General features: G+C 47.1%; 1 protein-coding gene across 3 annotated transcripts in view; it reads right to left on the bottom strand.

The window, feature by feature from the left end:
* TRPA1 (transient receptor potential cation channel subfamily A member 1) overlaps nt 1-16,265 on the bottom strand; it is a 1,005,076-nt gene that overhangs the window by 330,320 nt on the left and 658,491 nt on the right. For all 3 annotated transcript variants that reach the window (XM_085605436.1, XM_085605435.1, XM_085605437.1), the window contains exon 11: nt 10,530-10,630. In XM_085605436.1, the coding sequence (XP_085461562.1) occupies nt 10,530-10,630 (101 nt within the window). The remainder of the gene's footprint in view (nt 1-10,529; nt 10,631-16,265) is intronic.

Raw genomic sequence — 16,265 nt, 5'->3', positions numbered from 1 at the left:
TGGGAGACAGTAGAGGTTATTCATATTATCCCTGCGAGACTACTCTACAGGCAGAAGGTAAGGCTTGTGGGGTCCTGACACTTACACAATTATAATTCATTGTTAAATAAAATTAATTAAACATTATCGTTCTACACATATCAAAGGAGACAATACATTGCGTCTCAGTGATGTCATTTGAGATGTCATCAGTGAGGTCATCAGTGATGTCACTGACCATGTGATGAGGGATGTAATATGTGATGTCATCACCAGTGCATTGCGGGCGCGTGAGTTATAGTAAGCTCCACTAACTATAACGGACACATTTCTCTGGTTTTATATGAGTCAAATGTCCAACTAACTATAACGTCCCTGAAACCTATGTTTTTTTCTGTGAATTTCTAAGGTTTTTTAAATGCTAATTCCTAACTATAACGTCTGTAAAACCTATGGTATTTTCAGTGAATTTCGAAGGTTTTTTTAAATGTTAATTTCATGTTTTAATGTTTATAAAACTTATATTTTTTCTTTTTTTTTGTAATATTTTGCAACTCTATTATACTTTTTATTTAACTGTAAAAATTAAGTAATGTTTTATGTCTTCCCCCAAAAATATGTATATCTTTTTTTTTTTTAGAAAACTGCACTCCCATACCAGTAGTGCCACCACACGAATCCTATCCGCCATATTGCTAAACTCGTAAGGATGCGCAGTTTGTATCCGACAGATTCGTGGCACCGCGTCCCGCGTAACATCATATATGTATGAGTTCGCACCAGCTGCTACATAGGTATCCGACGGGTACGCAGTACCAAGCCACGCATTAAGTCATGTACGTATGAGGTCGCGCCTGCTGTGCATTGCGTATGCGATGAGTGCATGCTGCCAGGCCCATAGACGTATGGTGTCGCACCGGGTACGCCATTCCCTCGTTTTTTTCTTACGTCTCAAAACTATATCTAAATAACTGTATATGAGAGCAAGCGATAATCTAAAATATTTTAAACATTTATATATTTCTAACTGTAATAAACTTATATTATGATACATTTATTTTCTCAAAATCTTGTCGGGTGCGGCCTCCTTGTGCCCTCGATCCACGATTGCCATGTCACCTTAAAAAAAAGCATTTGATTAGTTCATAACATTTCCCATTGTAACAGTTGGAGGACCCCACCCATTTTAGTCATTCTCTCTACAGCGTTTGATGAGACACACCCCTTCTGCTTTGAGAGCTTTTTTGAAAAGTTTTTTTGCTGTGTACACATATCTTCTACTACACACAACATGCAACGATCATCTTGATCAATATTCATGGTCTGTACATTAGCCTTCCACGTGTGATCGCCATGCATCTCAAACTTTACATCAACAATCAAATGTGTGTTACACGATGCCCCTGGTGTGTGTGTGTGCGCACATTATTGTGCTGCCTTTCGGCCTGGGTATTGCTGGCCCGAAGGCGTATCAGCCACGGGCAGAGTGCACAACCTAGATCACATGTGACAAACAGTAAACAGTAATGTATACATTTGTATTGCTGTATTCTCTGTTGTCAGGCTTTACCAGTATAGTAGTGTGTCATATCTGAGACTTTCAGATTCACGTTTAGCATGCATTGCTTAACTATAATGAACGTTATCACTATTTGTGACGTAGCCTCGCTGCTGATCCTCCCTCCATCCGAGCACATTCACATGTGTGCGCTTCGCGATAGCAACACTTTCAATAATACCGCACACCATTCACATGAATGTCTGCGCATATCCACAACCTTGACAGTGACATGTGATGTTGGACATTCAATATTTTCGAACAGCATCACATTAGCGATAGTTGCCGCCCTCCCGTTACATGCTACATTAATGTAAATTGCGCATTCTGCGACGTCAAAACTGCAACAGAAACACACATAAGTACACTTCCTGGCCAGGCAGGAACTGAACAACGCACAGGTCCCCAGAACTATTATTCACACCCCTACGCTTGCCTGGCGTATGCAAGCCCAGCCCACTTTGCGTATGTATAAATAGGATAACGACGACGCCACACGTCACAGTTCTTCTACACTGCCTCAGGTGATATGGCCGCATCCACCTTGCATATCACAATGAGCAATAAAAAAAAGAGATCCATGAGGCGTACACCATCATCGCAACCAACACTGCACCTGAATTGTGAACACTGTTGCCCATCGTGTTTGGACACACAACAATGACAGCAGGTGAGCAGTGGGGCCTGGGTGCACAGGGGCTGCAATAGAGCACAATGCTGCGGGAGGGGTGGGGTGCATCAGCCTGGGTGCGCAGGTACAAACAAGCGATATTGCCTTCCTTAATAATGTGTTCTCTGATCTCATTCAGTCACATGTGTCTCATTTTAAGGACCTGCTGGACCCTACTGTAGGCTTGAGTGCAGCCCTACAGACACGTGTTGAGCGCAGTGATGCGGGAGGGGTGGGGTGCATCAGCCTGTTTGCAAAGGTGCGAACAACCAATGTTACCCTGCGTACCGATGTGTTCTCTGACCTCATTCAGTTACATCTCTGTCTCATTTAAAGGACCTGCTGAACCGTACTGTAGGCCTGAGCCAGCAGGCAGCGCTGCCCTACAGACACGTGGCATTGGCTTTTGGGGCACTGTAGTGAGCTGATTACTAAGTGTACATGCACACAGGCTTGTGCCACTGCATTACACACGCACATTATACTTCTAGCATGCGCTCTGTTCCTTTGCCTTTGTATGTGAACATTAGCATAACATATTATTTAACCTTGTGTATTCTCGTGAACTCCAACTCCTCTTTGAACCACGATTACTACTAACAGTTCGAAGATTGTACTTCAAGAAGGAAGGATGCACTCAACTGGTGTTCTCTATTAACGCTGAAAGAAACCTTCATTTACCTCAAGACGTTTCCAACATTATATTTTATCACCCTTTTCAGACACTGGGTTAGTGGAGCCAAAATGGGCGGAGCAGGTGCTCACCCTGTGAAGAGGGCCTGGGCATTCTGACGCCTTCCACCGTGGTATCAAGACACCGTCCCTGACCGGAGACCTGCTGGGGCACCCTAATAGCGGCACCCCGGAATTGGAGTTCGCACTGGCATATCCTTGGACACACCGGTTGTGGCAGATGAGCAGTCAAGCCTCGGTGCGCAGGAGCTGCAATTGAGCAGAGTGTGGGGGAAGGGGCTGGGGTGCAGCAGCCTGGGTGCACAGGTGCAGGCAAGCGATGTTGCCATAGATGATAATGTAATCTCTGACCTCATTCATATCTGTTTCATTTTAAGGACTTGCTGGACCGCACTCTCTCGATGACCCCAGCGTCCCAGACACACGGGTGACGGGAGGTGAACAGTGAGGGCTGGGTGCAGTGGGCCGGCGCTCTGTCTCCTCCTCCCTCTGTTCTTTTCACTCTCCCTCCCCTTCTCCCTTCCACCCACTCGCTCTCTGTCCCATTCTCACTTTCCTCCGTTCATTCTCACTGCCTCTCTCTTTTTCTTCGACATGGCACAAATACTTATGTTTTTTTTTTTGTCCCGCGCATGCACACCCCGGGACATTGTATGACCTGCACCTGGGAGGTGGCTGGCGCTCCATGGGACCATGATGCTTTGTTTAATGCATAACTACAGAATTAGTAAAACGCATACTAACACTACTTGCACATGTGTGGTACAGCACAGAGTATAGTGAAGAGGCAGAGGAAGCCCAAAATAAAAAAAATATAAATCCTACCACAGGTAGGATCACATAGTTTGATCAGCCGACAACCCTGGGATGAGTAGAAACAGATTCACCAAGAAAACGGGTCTTCAGCACGCGACCCTGGGATGAGTAGAAATAGATTAACCAAAAAACGGGTCTTCAGCACAATGCAATCAAGTGCTGCCTTCTTTTCACCTTCTCCCGCTCGTCGCCAAATTTATGTAGTGAAGAGGAAGACAGCAGTGGATCCGATAAGTAGATTTATTGCAGGAAAAGAAGACAGCTTGAACAGCCACCAACAGGACCAGACACCAAGGCATCCGTCTTCTCCAGCACCGTGTACAAATTCCATGATTCCCCTCATAACAGCCCTACATTCTAACATTACATACTTACATTATAGTATCATTACATACTAACATTGCACTATGACTTACATTGAAATAGTACACAGAGGACATCACATCACTCTGGAGAGGATTGTCTGTCAAAGACTGCTTTAAGTGTATCTTGATGGCTGCCATGCACAAAGGGGTCAAAGCCCGGTTAAATTCTGACTGCTTTTCCTATGCAACTTCAATCTGGTGGCTGAAGAGTGCACAAGATTCTAGAGACAGAGGGAATTGTGACTGATCAGAGGAAAACTAGTCAACCTGTGACAGGACAGTTATACTGACATTTTGAAGCTGCTCCGCGTGTATTTTGCATTGCACAGACCTTGTTTAAATAGTATGAGTTACTTACCTGCGGCTAGACAACGTCTCTACCAGATACATCGTCACCAAGGGTAAGTAACTCGAACATCTGATAGAAAAATCTAGCCGCAGATTCCTTAACTTAGAATAGATACCAAAGCCATACTCCAAAGGGGAGGTGGGTCTGCGACAGAACATTAGAAAGCGCCAAGCACTTGAGCTGGCAACAGAGTGATGGACAATGGCGAAGGCTGTGGCGGAACAGCCAGACAGCAACCCAAATAGCTCAAAAGAGCAAAAGATAACGGGATGCAAGACATCCCAAAAATACCTGAATGGCGCTACACCATACCTGTATAAGTATGAGAGGTAGAAACGGCACCAGACATTTACCAGAACAAAAGAAAGAGAGAGCGAGAGGAAGAAGGACCACTCTCATATTAATGGCGCACTATGTGAACACCGATCAAAGATTGAGAAGAAACTTTAAGAGATGCAATCAGAGCCTACCAGGCTAGCCCACGGAAGGAAGGCCAGAGAGGCTACAGCCAAGAACCAAAGTTCAAGAGCATAAATCAGCAATGTTTTTAGAATTGCAGACGGAGACAAGAAGCACGCCAAGTGCATACCCAGGCCCAAAAGGGGGAACAGGGGCGAACAGTAACAATCTTAAGCACGCTGATGCAGGCCACCACAGAAACATGCACTGAGCAAACAGCCACAGAGACCATAAGGTGGCGTAGCTAAAATAAGCATAAAACAGCCACAGAGACCATAAGGTGGTGTAGCTAAAATAAGCATGAGACCGCTCGACCAGGCAGCTGGAAGACCAAGGTGAGAACCAACACATTTAATGCAGATATGCAGGGTGTAGACCTAGGACTATTGACATCAGAAGAGCCGTCCTGCATGCCCAGCTGATATAATATAGGGTGAACTTAAAGAAGGAGGCACATCTGAAGGAAGGTGCAGCAGAGGCACCAATGTACTAAGGCGTAGAAACGGAGGGAGAATCGCAGAATTTCAGACCACACCCTCCTACTGGAAGGAAAGTAACCCTTGTCCAGAAGAGAGAATCATTAAGTAACTGAACACGAAGAAGGGAGCAGTTTGAAACCGGGGAACCACCCCAGTAATTGGAACGCAAAAAGGGCCTTATCGGCAATTCCGCATGCAGCACTGAAAAGTTTCCTGAAACATGGAGACTTCGAACCAGACCTTGCAGCCTCGAGGAGAGGTGTAGAGTTGGGAAGAAGAGTACCCATGGAACTTGTATATATACATAAATACATATATATAGCAAAAATGGGTAAACCAGCCACAACTATGCAACATGGTTGTAGAGGACCATACCTGGTGCAGTAATGGCAGACTGAAGCTGCCTTTAAAGGGTGATGAACACCCCGAAAAACCTCCCAAGGAGGAGAATGAAGCCACTAAGCAATATGACCCATGACGTATAGAAGATGATGCCAAGGCACAACATTGAGCACCATACAACGGCAGATAAGGGCACCAGAGGACGCATTGAGGCCAAGGGATCTGTTAGTCCCAGTTGACAAACAGAGCTATATAATAGCAAACAAGTACCCCACACGGAGTATGCACACCCCAACAACGGGGAACACCTATTAGTACAAGCCACAGTCAGAGGAACAATCTTTGGAACACTGCCACAGTAGGCTAACTGCCAGTATAAAAACACAAAATGCATCCGAAGGATGCTAAATGAAACGGTAATCACCCCCGACCATGGGAAAGGAAGACCTGAGGCTTACTATGAGCCTAAAACACACAACGCATCAAAAGGATGCTAAATGAAATTGTACCACCCCAGAACAAGCGCCTGATGAACACAGGCCTAAGGGGGGGGGGGGGCAAAGGCCCGAAGGAGGCGCTGAACAGCATAGTCGGCGTGAGCATCAAACAATAAAACCCATCAAAGGGTAAATCAACAAGTCTCTCCCGGATAGTCTCCGGTAAAACGCTATCCCGTAACCAAGCATGGCGCCGCAAGGTGACTGAACCAGCCATAGTCCGGCCTAAGGAATCAGCAGTATCCAAGGCAGAGAGGATTGTAAACTCAGCAAGGTCAGGGCCATCCCGGAGAAGATGAAGGAGGTCAACACGAGTGCCTTCAGTGCTGGTGCAAAGACTCTGCAGAGTCCCACAGGGCAGAGGTACCCCGAGCCAGGACACACACTGTATTTAGTGACCATAGTGCAGCACTAGTGGAGACAAAGATGTTCCGACCCCATGACTCAAGCCATCTGGACTCCCGGGAGGGAGGAAGCATTAGCCGGGGCAAGGAAGGGAAGGCAGTTTGTAAAACAAATCCCTGCACATCTGGATGCACAGATAAGCAGACCGGATCATGTGGAGCAGGACGGTGGGGGTGCAAGACCAAATGAGCCACCGGAACACCGGAAGCTGGCCGAACCCAGGTACCCAAAAGGGAATCATAAAGAGAAGCTTCAAAGGGCAGAAGTGGCTCCACAATCCCTGACTCACGGTGAAGGACAGCAAGTAAAGGGTCCACAGACAAGGGCACTGAAGGGGGTTGCATGTTCAAAATCTGAGTGGCCAAGAAGACCACTCTGAGAAAAGCCGCACCAGCCTCAGTAGCCCTCTGAGGGGATAGTAGCTCATCAGTAGGTGAGGGCTGTAAGCTATCCCTCCCAAGACAGTGAGGGTGTGACCAATGCCCAACTGAGGGGAGCCCCATTGACGAATGGGGGTCCTGATGAGGCTCTTGAGGAGGCGAGTAGCCTGCTGTGTGCGGGTGCTCTTGAGGAGACGGGGATTCTGCCGGATCCACATATTCTAAGGGAGGCACAGGAAAGAATACATCTGGCGTTGCCGGGAATGAGGACGACGCCAAACTCTCTCCGGACGCTTCGGAGAAGAGACAACAACCCGGCATCGATGCGGCACCGAAACCACGACAAGCTTCCCTTCCGAAGAAGAAGGCGCTGGAGCCGTACCGGTGCTGACTCATTCTCCACCACAACCAGTTTCGACTCTGAAGGAAGAAGCGGAGGCAGAGCCGGGGAGGCAACATTCTCTCCTTCCGAAGAAGGAGAAGGCGCCGGGGAGGCAAGCCTCCAGCGCTGCACCGACAACGACTCAGCCTCAACCACAACAGGCTCCGACTCCGAAGAAAGAAGCGGAGGCAGAGGCTAGAGGCAAGTCTACGGTGCCGTTCCGTTGCTAACCCTAGCTCCGGACAGGCAGCCACCTGCCCAGAAAGCCGGGCGTGCACAAAGCGAGGCTTTGAGCACCAGCAACCACCTGCACCGCCACAGGGAGCCCTACGGGACTATGCGGCGTGACAGGGGTGCAATGGGTCATAGAGGGGGAGCCAGCCGGGCCGCACCCGGACAACGCCATATGGATCATAGAGGGGGATCCACTGGGCCGCGCCCTGACGATGCCACATCTCCGACGTCCCTGGAGGGCAAGGGCTCATTTGATGCCGGGGCCGAAGCCACTGGCGAGTCCGTCAGGGACCCCACAGGTAGCGGAGGCCCGAGGTCGCCCCAGGGTTGGGAGAGAACACAAGGGAGGCCTGCAGAGCCGTGGCATAGGCCTCCATCTGGGCCCGAGTCGCCCCCGCACCCAGATAGGGTGGATAGAGGGGGGACGACTGTCGGGGGCGCACGTCCGGAATATTCCGGGAACCAGTGCCCCTGACAACAGATGAAAGTGAGGTCGAGGACCATGGCGACATGTGCCCTGACTTACCAAGTTGTGGTGAATGACGGCCCCGGGCCCCAGAGGGTGATCGATGACAGAACTGTGTTGAAGAGGCCGGGGGACAAGAAGACTCCGACTGGGACAGCCGTGCCAAAAGAAGCTTCCTCCGGCGCTCCCGCCGGGACTTTGGCTTGAGGTGTTGGCAGGCGTCGCAGTCTGTGGAGTTGTGGTGCTCGCCCAGACACCACATACAGATAAGATGTGGGTCCATCGCTGACATTTGCCACAAACAGGAAGTACAAGATTTAAAGCCCAAAGGCATCGCACACTGTTCCAGACGCGAAATGTTGAAAAAGGGCCTGAAAACAGGCCAGAGCAACTGCTCACTCCGGATCTGCGGTGCACGCGGAAAAGAAGGAAACTGACGTCAGGGCGCCGGGAGGAACTTATATGACCTCGCTGACATCACGTACGTGGACGACGTCAGGGCGGGGTCGTGTGGCGCCGTCCCCCGGCACGCAGAGGTGCTGCTGCTGCAAAAAAAATTCCAGATCCAGCCTGACACCTGGGGATATTCTAAGTTAAGGAATCTGCAGCTAGATGTCTCTATCAGATAGGAGCTGTTGCTACAGCAGCAAATCTTAGGAACCAATTGTAATTCGATGAGTCATATTCTTCACATGTTGTACTCTCGACATCTGGGACAGTATTACATAAGTGCTCTGAGAGTGCAACAGGTGCTTGTGCCTACTTTGCGTGCCCTCGGACACTTTGATATTACAGAAGGTGCCGCAGATGCTTGTACTGGCCCTTCTGTAATACAGATAGCGCTGGTGCAAATAAATCGCCAGTACTATCCTCAAGGGGTGTTCCCTCACTTGCATGGGAGCATGCCCCATGCAAATGTGGGAATACGTTTGACTCTGCACCCACACCATATTACAGACACGGGCGCAGAGGCAAAGAAGCTCTCAGGAGGCACACTGACAGAGCACCACCTAAGAGGTGGCACACTGTCAGGTCGCCCCCTGAGAGCAGCCCTCTGGAGGGGGAAAGGGGGTCCTATGGACCCCCAGACATCCCCTTGCAGATGGGTGCAGTCACTAAATGCTCCTGCCTGCAAGGAGATCTCAAATCCCCCTTCAAAGTGCAGGTATGTTGCCGTCTGCACAGTGAAACATGGAGGGTGTGCTTCAATCAAACTCACTCTGTTTTTCACAAGAATGCACTGCTTTCAGGGCAGCACGAGTTCGTTGTTGCCCTGGGGCAGCCCATTTCATGGCATAGGGTGCACTTTCCCAGTTTGTGCCAGGCGCACCTATTTTATGGTGCGCTGCGCACAATCAGGGAAAGTGTTCCCTTTACATAATAGAGCCCCTGGTACTTTGAAGATATGGCTGAGCCACGCGTGCCGTTTCAATGCAAGCGGAACAACACTTGCAAGAACCACGCATATGCCTTAACTACACATATGTCTTAACTACGCATATGCATGGTTAAGGCCGTCAGCGGACTAGATGTGGAGCGGGTGGGCAGGGAGAGGAAGAACGGGGGAGGAAGGAACGGAATGACACGACTGGGTAAGTGGGGCTTAGTCCTGGGTTTTAGGGGGAGGGAGTAGGCTTTAAGGCTGGGGGCCAGTTTTAGGGCTCAGAGTGTGGGGGTCAGAGTAGTTTTTAGGGATGGGGCCAGGTTTTAGGGCCCAGGGCCGGGGGAAGGGCGGTTTTCAGGGCTGAGGGGCATTAGGGTGAGAGGCAAGGGGAAAGGGGTTGCAATAGTGTTTGGGCAGGGGCTGGGTTTAGGGCTGAGTGTGGGGAGACGGGGTCATTTTTAGAGCTGGGGCGGGGTGGAAATATTTTAACTATTGTACCTAAACTGCTAACGTGCCTAAAAGCCCATATGTTCCTCATCAGGCTGCAAAGGTTTGTTCTTCAGAGAATAACATGGATATACAGACCATTTTCAGGCTTCTATTAGGAAAAAGCTTCAAAATAAAATATTTCATATAGCCTGCCTAAAGAGTAGTGTTTAGAAAGTAGCAATTAATATTTCTAATTAAAATCATTTTTGCCCCTGCCTTATCTTCATTTTCACACCTAATCTCCCTTGATGCTGGAGTGGCAGAGAAGGCCAGCTACATGCTTCATGGAAGATCCACACAAAGGATTCAGGAAAAGGAGAGATGTTGCTTCAATACTTCTAGGCAACATATTACTGTGAATAGAGCCCACATGGTCTATTGCAAGGGTTGACCTAACTGAACTAGCAGAGTCATACCTAGAGTGACAACAGAACCAGAAGGGTATTGAAGAAAATATGTGGGCGAAAAGGAAAAGTTAGCAAGAGCATGGATATTTGTTTAGTTCACTTCAATAAATGTTATATAGTTCCATCATAAAATACAATTCCTACATGCATTTTACATATAGTGAATAATACATACCTCCAGGAATTCATTATTTAGATGTTTGAAACCTCCAGGCTGCAATACAGTCAAATGCAGAAAATTTCTCCCACATTGATCTTTAATTTTTACATTTGCTCCTAAATTAACAAAAAACATTTTCAAGATGTAGATATTAATATATATGACAATTACATTGCAGCAGAAAAAAAAAGATATTGTTAAGTACATATTTTAAATGTGAGTGAAATTAGTGCCACTAAGAGTAATATTATTATTATTATTATTATTATCCAAGGTAATCAAATCTATCTAACTGTCTATCTCACTCTCTCTATACTGTGCTGGCATGTGATAGTGCAAGTGTAGGTATATTTAGGTCAGACTTCCTATACAAAAGGCATTTTAAGTTTTCTTAATAACTGTGCCACCGTTTGATAAACCTGTATGAAACATTCCCCGAAAGTACCATTGAATACCGGTCCAGTCTGCCATTCTGTTGCAGAGGGAGGTTGGCTTTGGTCTCTTGTAGTTGTAGGAATGCAAAAGCCTTGCATCCTGCGGTTTTGGAACCCTTGGCTCCGGATCTCCAGATTATAGAGGTGCAATAGCAACACTTTAAAGTGCCTTTTGAAGGTGGGCATCTCTTTGGCCCCCTGGTTGATGGGATACTTGAAAAATCAAAAAAGACAAGGACATTGCAAAGTCTGTGGGTGCCATCCAGCCTCTTGCCATAGATTCACCTTAAGTAGGAGCCAATTCAGTGGTGGGTCAAACGCTGCAGTCTCAGGAGAAAAAACAATCTTAGCAGCAGTGGCACCAACCCTTTGAGAACATCCAGCGCTTAACATCGTCACAGAAGATGGATAATGGGTAACAGCCGTAGAAAGGACAGAATGGCTCCAATCGGGGCACCTCAGGGCCAAAACAGTAACCCCCCTTCCCTTGATCACACGTCCCCCTTCGGATGAAGATTGAGGTTCTTCCTCTCCCAGTGGAAGGAAATTACCTCATACCAGTGGGTACTCTCAGCCATTCCCAAGGTGCAACAGGATGCTGGTATTGATTAAGTCGTGATAATCCCTTGCAATCAGAGCACACCTAATAATTGCTTTGCTAATAACCTTCCCCTTTATTATTGTCAAAACTCCTTTCAGAGGGCCACTGAGCATGCAGTGGTTACCAACCGTGGGGTTTGAGGCCTTTACTCCTAATGTCATGGGGCCCGACCTACTATGGTTTCTGAGCAACTGGGCCAAGTTCCCCTTCTGCACCTGACTCTCAGTGGTAGCTATGGTCAAGCAGTCCAAGGCTCCCTCTGGGGTGAATTGTGAATACAGGTCTGTGAACAGGACTAATAACTTAAAAGAGTTCACATCAGTGTCTATAAACCAATGCCCAGTCAAATACTTAGTTTTATAATAAAAAGTTTTTTTTTTACAGCTGTACACATTCAAAGCAGTGTTACAACATGTATAAACAATCACAATTTTCCCCTTGTGTTTGGGGCTCCAGTGCTTTATCAGCAAGTCTATACCCACCAGCTATTCGTAATGTAGTGGGCTTATTCCCCATTCACTGGAGGCCGCATCTTGGGAATGATCACTAGTAGACCTGAACTCAAGAGCCCACTCTGATCTTCCTAATATAGTCAAAAGTGTCTTGGTGCCACAGCGCCCTCAGCAAGGAGTTCCCCTGGGGCCTGATAAGCATGCAACTAGTCGTATCCACTACAGCACCTAGGAGGCTTCTAATGTCCCGGTGAGTGTCCCGACCGCAGGCACTCACACCGCTCCGCTCGTGTTTGGAGAGTCGGCTGAATGCGTGTCTCTCCTGAGCATACACAGCCTGCTTCAGCAGCAATTGGAAGTGCTCCTCCTGCATGGTAAGACTTGCGCTCCCCACATGGGATGCATCGGGACTCAGTGATGCGGTGATGCACACATGGTGTCTTCCTCAGTTTCACTGGGGCAGCTCTGTCTCAATCCTCCTTGCTTCTTGTTGACGGGTTACAGCTCACATTTCCCAGGTGAGGCATTATCCTCACAACCACTTATCAGCAGCCCCTCCTGGCATACGGGATTGCTGTAGCACTTCCGGCCAAGTTGCCAGCACTCACCACATGGTAGTCCCTACCACGGCGGCCCCTTCTGGCATGCGGGGTTGCCAGTAGGCTTTGAACAAGCTTCATCCCTTAGTATTTGGCAATAACTTTCAAGGTTACCCACCTAGCATACGAGGTCACTGCAACAAGCCCCACATGGGTTCACTCATCCAGCACGGCACTTTGTTTAAGGCTATTTTCATGGTAGCCTCCTCTTTGAAATTTGCACATGGGCAATGAGCTGATTGGTGCAGCAGCCATCCTCTCAGGTTTCGCACCACGAGTTCACTCAGTTAGGCTCCCCACCGGACCCCACTCCCTCCAGCACTTTCTTCTTCCTCACAGGGTACACTGGCCTTAGCAAGCAGGCAGGTACTAGTGCTCCAGGCTCCAAGCAGGTGGTCTTGGTTTCCTTGGATGATGTCCCATCATCCAGCAGGGAGACTAACAGGCCTTGTCACACTGTCCTGATCACAAGCAGAAGTCTTGCAGAGTTCCCTCTCCTCACATAGACCATCTGGCTGCTTGGTATATGACACATTTTGGGGTCTCAACCTCCCTTACTTATAGTCCATTTCCAGACACAAATGTAATTTAGGGTCTGGGTCTTTGAAGTTTTATATTGGCGGTCTGCTTCTTTTGAAGGGTACACTTTTTCTCTCTTCTTCCTCTTGAATGGCTGTCTGTCACAGCTGGAGAGACTCTGATAGTTGCACACCCAGACCATGAGAATGACTAGAGTTCACACCTGGCTGTCACCACAGAGATATGTGAAAAAGGTAATCCTGGACTCCCAGTCCTAATCTTTATGACACCCTTATCTGACCCATTTCCTTTCTTGGGATCTATCTTTGAATCAAAGAGCACCCTTTCAAGTGTACAGGAGGAGTCTCTCTCTTCCTCCAGTGTGTCCCACCCAGCTCACAGGAATGCAGCAATGCACAAATCTGTCTGGTGTGATTCCTCTACTCCTCATGTCTTCACCAGGCAGCCTGGCTTCCCAAAATGGAAAACAGAGTCCTCCATTACAGGCACACTTGCACCCAGTGTATGGGCATAGCACATACACTATTCAGTACTGTTACTGCCATGCATTGTGCCATCACAGACACACATACATTCAGCCCATACATTAATTCTGTGCTCTCTGTTCGGTACTGTAGCCTTTCTGTATTGTGCCATGGTGTGCTGCTTGCACACATGCACACTACCAGTATACACCTTCTGATGTGCGCACTGCACAACCCTCAACCCTTCATGTATTGTACTTCTTGCTAGCACACATACACCCATCACATGCTTTCACTATCCATACACTGCACAGCACTGCTCTATTCCTGTAGTGTACCCTTCCAAGGCACACATACATCCAGCGCAGAGACACCACTACATCTAACTAATATAGGTCAAGAGTGAGTTAAGCATACAGCCGTGGAACTTTAAAAAGGTTAGTAGGCCTGTTGATCTCCCCTACAGTGACACAGGTTAAAAAGGACCTGTTCCCGGTTACTGATTAATACAAAATATGTTGCCTTCACCACACTCATGCTGCTTATCGCTTTGGTGAAGGCAGCAGCTTTTCGCAACTATGAGGGTTGTGCTTTGAGCATCCTTCCTGGTCCTACAAGAATACAAACTGTGATACAGGCCTGTATCATGGCACATACGCATGATCAGTATTTGCCTAGCAGAACAAAAATCTGCATTAGGCATCCAGACAACAGTACAGTTGGAAACTCAAGGCATGGGTACACGTCCATAACCATGCAGAGGACATTTCCATCCCAACAACTACTAATTCACATCCCCTCTTTCTGTGGGCCTCTGTGAGGTCCTTAATAAGCTCCTCCATCTTCTTCCACTGACGCCTATTGCAGCGGGAGAGGAGACATATGGAGTTGACAATGTACCACTGGGTAGCAGCCCTGACTGCCACATGCTTGCCAACAGCGGTGATGTGCTGATCTCCTTCTCAGGTAGGAACACATCCCTGTTGCTTGCACTGACGTCCGCTTGTGTTTGGTATGCATCATCTGGGAACTGAATGGCACCGGTACCCGGATGAAGACTAAGGATGACAACTTTCACCTTTACCACAATGTAAAAAGCGAGAGATAGTAAGACCAGCTACATTCTCCCAAAGTCAATACAACGTACACAAAAATAATTGGAATGTTCAAATGAATTAGGGGGGGAGAAGGGAATCGGACACTGTTCAAAGAGAGGAGGTCCCTCCTCAAACCTCTTGGAAATCCAGAGATATTGGACTAGACACCTCACTCACTTATTGTGACATACTTCAACATTGACGCCTATCCACACCCTGGTTGGATGATTCCACCAAGGCGGACTCACCCAAATATAGAATTGGAATTCCTAAATTAAATATAGCTAGTTAAGTAGGGATCCAGATGAAAGATACTTACTTAAAAATACCTAAAAGTTGTCTTTATTAATAGGGTAACTGGGGTATGGATAAAAAGTTTTTTGAGGTTTTGTATTGAATGCAATTGTTCAATTAAAAACTCAAAAATCAAGCCAACATGTTTCGGCCCAAGCTGTGAGCCTATCCAGGTATGGGGCCTTTGCCAGGTCTTATTAAATGTATCCCTGCTTTTCTATGCATGTCACACTCGTGAAGCTTATGTCTCCCACCTGTCTTGGTTTTCTGTTCTGAGGATTTTCTGTAAGACACAAAGTTTGTTAGCGTGCTTAAAGGTGGACCTAAAGTAGTCTGTATTAAATAAAATACGTGGTCCCAAATTGTAACAAGTTGTTTAGCAAATCATGGTCCTCAGTTATCTAGATCCTGAATGGGTGGGGACACCTGCCTTAATTATAAAAAAAAATGTTTTGTGAGAATAGTGTTATTTGTCTAACTTTAGTGTAAAAATTTCTCCAAAAGTATTTACAAATGAAGTTATTATACAATTAAAAATTTGCATTTTGTGTTATTTGGGTGTGATATCCTATTTTTACTGTACTCCACAGATGAAAAAAATTGTTTGGTGACTAGTTATACTACAAGCATTTCATCCACACTTTTAGCTTACCCTCTGTTTCTTATGTTTGTAACCATGCGGCCTGTTTAGGTTATATACATAGCCGTTCTATTAACGCATACCGTGTTTTTGTGCAGATACATACATTTTCCTTAATGCGTTTTCCCCGAAGCCCGCCTCTTATGCATAGTTTGTATTTTACGGGATGTTGAGATCTAATTTACTGAGGTGTTCCTTAAAGCTCCCCCTAAGTCAAACTATGGTGCCCATAGCAACACTGATTACAACCTATTGGCGTTTTGCATTTGCTCTCAGATTTTAAATCACTTACTTTCTCAAAGCCCAGCCAGCACCGTGGGACTACCTTCTCTCATCTCTCAGACCGCCCCGAGTAATGGTTTGCGCACGGTCAGCGGTATTTACAGAGGCTGCAGCTTCCTCTTCGGAGCTGATGATGACGTCATTGACGCAACGTCCTTGGGATGCTGAGAGTTGAAGTCCCAGTTAACTCCCATGATTCCGGCTAATTAATAATGAATTGTAGTTGGGGGGCATGGGGTCAATATTGTATTTCGTTGGAAACTCGTTGTTTGAGTTGATTACCTGGAGTAAAGTGTTTTTTCACCTATAAAAATGTATTATTTGTGTTTCTGTATCTGTTTAAGTATT

This window comes from Triturus cristatus, chromosome 5_1 (genome assembly GCF_964204655.1).
Source record: "Triturus cristatus chromosome 5_1, aTriCri1.1, whole genome shotgun sequence".
NCBI lineage: Eukaryota > Metazoa > Chordata > Amphibia > Caudata > Salamandridae > Triturus > Triturus cristatus.
Note: the sequence above shows the minus strand (reverse complement) of the source record. Positions and strands in the feature narration are given on the sequence as shown.